We start from the raw sequence: 9,082 nt of genomic DNA, 5'->3' as shown, positions 1-9,082 counted from the left end.
CATACACACATATGCACCCACATACACACATATGCACCCACATACACACATATGCACCCGCATACACACACATGCACCCGCACACACACACATGCACCCGCACACACACACATGCACCCGCACACACACACATGCACCCGCATACACACATATGCACCCGCATACACACATATGCACCCGCACACACACATATGCACCCGCACACACACATATGCACCCGCACACACACATATGCACCCGCATACACACATATGCACCCGCATACACACATATGCACCCGCATACACACATATGCACCCACATACACACATATGCACCCACATACACACATATGCACCCACATACACACACACTCTATGCATATACATGCCAACAGAAATACACATATCTGAATGGACACTCCCGAGTTCAATTCCCCCTCGGCCATCTCTGTGTGGCGTTTGCATGTTCTCCCCGTGCATGTGTGGCTTTTCTCCGGGCACCCCTCCACCCCCCATTCCAAAAACATGTCAGCTGCATTGCCCCCCCCCCCCAAAATTGTCCATAGGTATGAATGTGGGTGGGAATGGTTGTTTGTCTATATGGGCCCTGGGATTGGCCCCCGCCTCTCCCCAAGACAGCTGGGATAGGCTCCAGCACTTTTCTACTGAGGATCAACAGTAGAAAATAAATGAATGAATGCACATCATATGCATAGCATAGCAATATTTGTAGATATGTATATGGATATATGTAGATATTTTGTATGGATGTATGTATATGTGTGTGTGTATATATATATATGCATATGGATATACTACCTATAGATATGGATGTTTGTCTTGGAGATCAATAAAGTATCTAAGCGATGTGAATGTGTGTACAGCAAGCAGGTAGAGCAGGTAGTGCAGGTGGTGCTTGTAGAGCAGGTAGAGCAGGTAGTGCTTGTAGAGCAGGTAGAGCAGGTAGTGCAGGTGGTGCTTGTAGAGCAGGTAGTGCAGGTAGTGCAGGTGGTGCTTGTAGAGCAGGTAGTGCAGGTGGTGCTTGTAGAGCAGGTAGAGCAGGTAGTGCAGGTAGTGCAGGTGGTGCTTGTAGAGCAGGTAGAGCAGGTAGTGCTTGTAGAGCAGGTAGAGCAGGTAGTGCAGGTGGTGCTTGTAGAGCAGGTAGAGCAGGTAGTGCTTGTAGAGCAGGTAGAGCAGGTAGTGCAGGTGGTGCTTGTAGAGCAGGTAGTGCAGGTAGTGCAGGTGGTGCTTGTAGAGCAGGTAGTGCAGGTGGTGCTTGTAGAGCAGGTAGAGCAGGTAGTGCAGGTGGTGCTTGTAGAGCAGGTAGAGCAGGTAGTGCTTGTAGAGCAGGTAGAGCAGGTAGTGCAGGTGGTGCTTGTAGAGCAGGTAGAGCAGGTAGAGCAGGTAGTGCTTGTAGAGCAGGTAGTGCAGGTGGTGCTTGTAGAGCAGGTAGAGCAGGTAGAGCAGGTAGTGCTTGTAGAGCAGGTAGTGCAGGTGGTGCTTGTAGAGCAGGTAGAGCAGGTAGTGCAGGTGGTGCTTGTAGAGCAGGTAGAGCAGGTAGTGCAGGTGGTGCTTGTAGAGCAGGTAGAGCAGGTAGTGCTTGTAGAGCAGGTAGTGCAGGTGGTGCTTGTAGAGCAGGTAGTGCAGGTGGTGCTTGTAGAGCAGGTAGTGCAGGTGGTGCTTGTAGAGCAGGTAGAGCAGGTAGTGCAGGTGGTGCTTGTAGAGCAGGTAGAGCAGGTAGTGCTTGTAGAGCAGGTAGTGCAGGTGGTGCTTGTAGAGCAGGTAGTGGCAGTACTTGTAGTATTCGGAGTATCCAAAAACAAGTATGCAGAGGATCTGAATACAAGTACTTGTAGTATTTGAATACAAATACCCGGATACGCGGCGTGGAGGTCGCATCCAAAGCTTGGGTAAGATCAACATCTTTAATGGTCCTGACACGTGTGAAGAAACAGAACTAACAGAAAACAGCCAGAGTCAGGTGGGCGGGCGGACAGGCTGGGGGGGGGTGTAAGATAAAGCAGACTGGCAAAGAACAACAGTCGGGGACACGAGGAGGAGGTGGAGGAGGTGCTGTGTGGCGTCCACAAAGGACTCCTGCAGCATCTGAGGAGGCTAAGAAGGGATGGTGGATTGAAGACAGCGGCCCCCGCCTGGTACCCCCGCCTGGTACCCCCGCCTGGTACCTCCGCCCAACTCAAGGGAGGTCCACGCCTGCAAAGACCCAAAAGGCAGTAAGAGTCCAAATAAAAACAAACCCAGACCTAACCCCCAACAGAAGTAAAAGGCTAAGACACGTCACGGCGAGGTGTGACAGTAGTATCTCAATACAAGTACCTGTGGTATATGAATACAAGTATGTGGGGTATCCGAATACAAGCACATGTAGTATCCAAAAACAAGTACCTGTGGTATATGAGTACAAGCAGGTGAAGTATGTGTAGCGGAAGACGTGCTGTAATTGCTCTTCACGTGTCAACGCAGAGACGGGAGACGAAAGCGGCGGAGACAAAGATTAGGGACAGGACAGTGATGAAAACTGTTGGCGGGATAATGAGGCTGCGTTTCTTTTTACTCATCCATCCTCCTCGCCCTCCTCCTCCTCCTCCTCCTCCTCCTCCTCCTCCTGCTCCTGCTCATTATTCAGATTGACTGCTTGGAGATTAGCTTCACAGTCTGCTGCTTATTAAGAAAAAGCCAAAGTTGTCTAATAGCTCACTTTCTCTGTTTCCACAAAGTCCGCGCTGCGTGTTTTGTCATTGGATTACTAAGGGGAGGGGCGGGAGGGGCGGGAGGGGCAATCTGGCGTGCTTCCAGCATAACCTCGGAGATGAGTGATGAGTGGAGCTGTCTTGTGCCTTTTCTGGCGGAGTGTGAGAGAGGGAAGTATTGCACTTACCAACAGGGAAGTAGAGAGGGAGGTTCTGCAGATACAATCCTTTGTCTTTGGCCAAAAACACGCAGAAGATGATTCTGTCCAGCTGACACACACAGAGGACATTTAAGACAACTTATCACCTTTGGCTCTTCAAATCCTGGTAGTATATACATATATACTATGTGTGTGTGTGTGTGTATACAGGTACAATTGTCACATTGCCAGCATATTGTCTATGAGTGCTGAGCGGTACTGCTGCCTGCTCATGACATTCCCCAGTAAAGAAGATGCTTACGGTGCTAAGGTCCATTTTACTCTCTTGGTATTTGTCCCATCCTAAGCACGTGCCCCCCCCCCATGATGCCTCCTATGTGATTTATAGTCAGGCTGCTTTTTTTGCCTGGTGTGGGAGTTGGCGTCTCAGCAGCAGCCTGTTATGACCCGCCTGTGGCAGAGCTTCAATAACATCACCTGCCGGGCCAAAGTTCAAACTCTCACAACAACAAGCCCAACAATGCCGTGTCAGTCTGCCTCATTCCAATTTCTATCTCATGCTTGCAGCGAGGGATCCAACACGGCCTTCCAACTTGATGATTGGTGGATGATGAGCTGGATGATGGACGGATGAATGGATGGATGATGGGTGGATGGGTGGATGGATGGATGATGGGTGGAAGGATGGATGGATTATGGGTGGATGGATGGATGATGGGTGGATGGATGGGTGAATGGGTGGATGATGGGTCTAATTTTCTCTGATGATGTCTATTCCACTGGGGAATATGAAAGCAAAGATGACTATAGGGATGTTACTTCATGTCTAGAGGGCTCTAATCATGTCCTGTATTTAGAAGATTGTGATCAGGTTTTCTATGCCATAACTATTCCTATATTCTATATATTCTATTACTATATTCTAAAGGCAGCAATTCAGTCAGATAAAGAAGCAATTAGTGCATATAACGAATATAATGAACGGCAAATGACAGCTTTATCAACGATTTGCAGTGCATGAGGGAACGCATCCTTTTGTCCACATCTGCACATCCAGCAGGTATTTCTTGAACCACCAGGCCAACCTGCGCTGGGGTCTCAGGTATTTCTGTGCACCTCCACTGGCATTTCGTTCCTACAAACATCCCTGCTTCTGTCGCATGACTCCTTGCACGTGCATGCCATCAAGTAAGTGTGGAAAACGTTCAACTTGAGGCTGCGCTGGCGCTCCATGTTGCCCTGTCTGGGCTCAGCCATGTTGCCCTGTCTGGGCTCAGCTGACGGCAGCAGGATTGCATTGCCACAGAAAGTCTCTAGGGACAGGGGCGCTAACAATAACCTCGTCAAAAGCCTCTCTGGGAGGTGTTAAGTGGAGTGGGGGGGAGTGCAAAGTCTTGTTTAACGACCGATTGGATGGCTTGGTGAATAGAAAGGGCGTGTGTTTGTTTTGGCCGCATTTCCATCCGGCAAGGCGTCTATTAAAAAGCAGGCTGCGTCAGTCACTGTATACACAAGGAGCAGCCAGGGAGGGGTACAGGGTGGCCAACATGGCAAACCATGCTCCTACACAAACCTTGTCGTGGTGCTCGTCCAGATATTCCCTCACGGTCGCCAAGGCCTCGTGCACGGCCTCCTCAGGCGGGTACCCTAAAGGCAGAAACAACCACAGTGACAAATATCCAGAGCTAAGGAGGCCGGTGTGTGTTGGCTTATCTCGTCATCGGCACGGCTCTGCCTAGGATGCTGAGGTTGCTCAGCATCTACCTGGCAAACCTCCAGGCTCCGACACAAAGAGGAATCCAAAATATTAGCCAGTCAGTGATGCCACGTGCGCCACAGCAAGCCCACTACGCGCCGGAGAGAAACCTTATCATGCACTACTTCTTCTTTGTACCACCTGAAGACAGTACATGATGTCAACTGCCAAATGTTAGCATACCAACTCTTAGCAATTAGCACTTAAGCTATCTTAACACTGGCACCCAGGAGGATTTGCCAACTGAAGGGGCCATTTTTATTGGGTATTACTTATTATTATTATTGTTGTGGGAGTACTTTCCAATGGCGTAGGTTCTTGTAGTGAGATAACTTTTGGATATTTTGGCATATTTCCCCCCAGTATTGTTGGAGGAATACCTCTCTGACAGCGTCCACTATTGGATCCGATGACGTTATGGGGATGAACATCATGTGCTGTGATCTGAAGGAGCACGGCTGCTAAATAGAAGCGTTACTGTCACCATCTTTTCTCGGTTCAGTTCCTGTGTTTGCTTTCTATGAGAAGACGGACTAAATGCCGAACCCCCCTGAGGGTCTTAAGGCTCCCTCTGCCAGAGTGATGGAGGGGATTACAGTCAATCTGACACCATCAGCACACTAATCTGCCTTCATCTGAGGCTTAATCTTAATCTAGGCCCTAATCTGGGAAGCACCTCTGGCACGGGAAGCAATAGAAAGACAGCCCACTGTGGTTGCTGTTGTTCCCAATCCAAGCAGGAAGTGATGAAAGAACACTGACCGTAGATTCCCGTGGAGATGCAAGGGAAGGCCTGCGGGACAAAGAAGACGCGGTCAATGATCTGCTTGCTTTCACCCTGAGCTTGCTGCTGGAAAAAAAGACAAATGGGATGAAAGAAGATCTTATTTTCATAAACATCAAATTAGCGCCTCCTTCCTGCAGGGGCTATCATTCATTGGCTTCCACATAAAAGGAAGATGGACGTCTCCTCCTTTAGAGACATTTATACTGCGTCTATATGTCCTCCCCATCTAGCACAGGGGCATACGGGCCTGACACACCAAAGGGGCCTGATTAGCCACGCCTCCTTCAACCAGCTACTAAGCACCCCCCCCGTGCGCATACATTGTTGACTGGTCTAGTGTGGTGCATGGTATGCTGCTGAAAGTGTAGATTATCCAGAAGTCTCTTGATAATCTCTGTGGTTGAGACGGTGTATCCAGAAGTCTCTTGATAATCTTTATGGTTGAGACGGTGTATCCAGAACTCTCTTGATAATCTCTGTGGTTGAGACGGTGTATCCAGAACTCTCTTGATAATCTCTGTGGTTGAGACGGTGTATCCAGAAGTCTCTTGATAATTTTTATGGTTGAGACGGTGTATCCAGAACTCTCTTGATAATCTCTGTGGTTGAGACGGTGTATCCAGAACTCTCTTGATAATCTCTGTGGTTGAGACGGTGTATCCAGAACTCTCTTGATAATCTCTGTGGTTGAGACGGTGTATCCAGAAGTCTCTTGATAATCTTTATGGTTGAGACGGTGTATCCAGAACTCTCTTGATAATCTCTGTGGTTGAGACGGTGTATCCAGAAGTCTCTTGATAATCTTTATGGTTGAGACGGTGTATCCAGAACTCTCTTGATAATCTCTGTGGTTGAGACGGTGTATCCAGAACTCTCTTGATAATCTCTGTGGTTGAGACGGTGTATCCAGAACTCTCTTGATAATTTTTATGGTTGAGACGGTGTATCCAGAACTCTCTTGATAATCTCTGTGGTTGAGACGGTGTATCCAGAACTCTCTTGATAATCTCTGTGGTTGAGACGGTGTATCCAGAAGTCTCTTGATAATCTTTATGGTTGAGACGGTGTATCCAGAAGTCTCTTGATAATCTCTGTGGTTGAGACGGTGTATCCAGAAGTCTCTTGATAATCTCTGTGGTTGAGACGGTGTATCCAGAAGTCTCTTGATAATCTTTATGGTTGAGACGGTGTATCCAGAACTCTCTTGATAATCTCTGTGGTTGAGACGGTGTATCCAGAAGTCTCTTGATAATCTTTATGGTTGAGACGGTGTATCCAGAAGTCTCTTGATAATCTCTGTGGTTGAGACGGTGTATCCAGAAGTCTCTTGATAATCTCTGTGGTTGAGACGGTGTATCCAGAAGTCTCTTGATAATCTTTATGGTTGAGACGGTGTATCCAGAACTCTCTTGATAATCTCTGTGGTTGAGACGGTGTATCCAGAAGTCTCTTGATAATCTTTATGGTTGAGACGGTGTATCCAGAAGTCTCTTGATAATTTTTATGGTTGAGACGGTGTATCCAGAAGTCTCTTGATAATCACTGTGGTTGGGACGGTGCTTGGTACGCTGCATGAACTATACATTGAAGTGTGAATGTGTTGAGCATAACAACGTTCTTGAGTGTGGTATGTGACTTGCCTCAGCTGCCATCATCTTTAGAGAAGAAAGTCGTTGAGACGGGATCAACAGCGCCTCTGCTGGTTACACCCCAGCGGTGCGCTCCATTTTCACACCATTTGGGAGGCAACCTGTCATCTTTGCTTTGTGCTTTGTGCACTGTGTTGTCATCCTTATTCTCACGTCTGTGTTTTTCCTCTTTCATTTTGTCACCGAGCCCCCCTGCCTTGAGTGTTTCATAAAACCATCACACAAGTCAACGACCCCCCCGTCACGCTTCCCCCTCTCAGCAGCATCTGTCAGTGTGAAGAATCCATCCGGACATCTTCCATTTGACCGTTTTCCCTGCTTCCCTATTTTATTCTCTCCCACCTACGTCCCTCCATCTTACCACAGAGCGCAGGTTGTTCTCAGTCGCTTTCCTCAGGCTGTTGCTGTAGCACGACCTCAGAGCGTTCTTCTCCGCCTCTCCAACGCCGCCCTGAGCTATGGGCCCCACCGTGTGGATGACATCTATGTGAGGAGGACAGCCACATGATATTTGCTCACCAAAAATTTGCTCAGGCCAAGAAAGGGCGGCTTGGCTGTGGCCCGCCATGGTACGCTGGCAGCGTGATGCACGCCATGGCCTTAAAGCTGGCTAGCTAAGCAGGAGTTGGTCTACTAGGTCGCCACGGTTACACAAAGTGTTACATGGAATTCCTGCCATCAGGACCTTTCGAGTCATATAATGTCCGGGAACAAGAACAACATCATAACGCTCCAATGAGATGAGGTTACCCGTACCCGTTTGGTGAGGTGGCTCACCAAATCAAGCGCACCTTTTTAATGCGGCATTCCGGTTGGACCAAAAGCCACCTGAAACCTTAAAAAAAACCTCTAGACAGAACCCACGCACGCACGGAAACTCCCCACAGAGATGTCAAGCAAAGAATCAAACCCGGTCTTCCTGATCTCCTGACTGGGTAGCCTACATGCTAACCACTCGTCCACCGTGCGGCTCTCCAAAACAAACGTAGTCAAGTCGTCATGATTGATTTGAATGAAGTCATTAAATAAAGTGCATACAAGGGGCTTTGAATGGAAGGTGGGGGGCCGCGGGTGGGGGGGCGGGTGAAGAAGAGATAAATCAGCAAGTAGTGAAAATTGTGCAGTTTTTCCATGATGACGTTGCAGCAACTTTCTTTCCTTCACACTAATATATTGCAATGTATGTTGGAATGTATGTAGTATTATTTTTTATGATCTTATTATTATGAGTGCTGGCCCTCGGGGAGGTGGGGTGTCCACAGCCCCCTTCCAGACCTCTACAGCTCCTCCAGGGCTTCTCGGGAAAAGGTAAGCTCGGGTATATAATTCTCCATGTTGACAACTTTTGACCCTTTGCTGGTGCCGCTTCTGTCAAGGAAAAAAACCTCTGGCTTTTCCTCTCTATGGAAGGACGGCAGTGACAAGAACCTTCCAGCTCATGCGGACCCCATCCCTTGAGGATGAGGGTCACAAATATGATTGGATGATAATTGGCCACAAAGTAATCTAACTATCTAATAACTATCTCATAAATTGCGTGATGATTTCATTTGAGTTTAATTAGACTCTGACCCACAAATGAAAGCAGTGAAGAATGAAATTGGACGACACTCAGCGTTTTTTCATAAGAAGGTGGGAGACGTGGAATGAAACTATGACGGCGGCAAATGCCGCCCCGCCCATCTTTTGGCTCACGAGTTCGCCGATTTGCCAGTGAAATGACCGCTGGACAAACCAAATGCAAACATCAAATGGTGGCGGGAGACATCATCTACGTGCATGTGGACGTGTGCAAAAAGCCATTTGCATGGGATGGACATGCAAAGTGAACTAGTTAGCTCTGACACGGACACACCAAGCTGAAATGGAAGCGCACGCGCCGTCCGGCGTTCAAAACCATCCATTTCATCTCCAACCGTCCGTCTTTGCACTCTGAAAGTAAAGCGTCCCTACGAGATGAGTCATTGTTGGCATTCATCAGGCTGCCTTTTCCTTTCCAACCCAAAGCACGGAGCGCTCCCCGGATCGCCGGTTAGC

General features: G+C 48.3%; 1 protein-coding gene across 4 annotated transcripts in view; it reads right to left on the bottom strand.

Annotated features, from left to right (window-relative positions):
* Window positions 1-1,684: 1,684 nt before the first annotated feature.
* macrod1 (mono-ADP ribosylhydrolase 1) overlaps window positions 1,685-9,082 on the bottom strand; it is a 72,445-nt gene continuing 65,047 nt past the window's right edge. For 2 of the 4 annotated variants that reach the window (XM_058063998.2, XM_078788100.1), the window contains exons 5-9: window positions 7,407-7,528; window positions 5,372-5,402; window positions 4,427-4,500; window positions 2,881-2,962; window positions 1,685-2,195 (exon numbers count right to left, since the gene is read on the bottom strand). In XM_058063998.2, the coding sequence (XP_057919981.2) occupies window positions 2,179-2,195; window positions 2,881-2,962; window positions 4,427-4,500; window positions 5,372-5,402; window positions 7,407-7,528 (326 nt within the window). In that variant the 3' untranslated portion in view covers window positions 1,685-2,178. The other 2 variants (XM_058063995.2, XM_078788101.1) reach the window with 2 other exon arrangements.

The sequence above is a fragment of the Doryrhamphus excisus genome, linkage group LG22 (genome assembly GCF_037039965.1).
Source record: "Doryrhamphus excisus strain RoL-2023G ecotype Guam linkage group LG22, RoL_Dexc_Guam_v1.1, whole genome shotgun sequence".
NCBI lineage: Eukaryota > Metazoa > Chordata > Actinopteri > Syngnathiformes > Syngnathidae > Doryrhamphus > Doryrhamphus excisus.
This window is presented reverse-complemented; position numbering and strand designations above follow the sequence as displayed.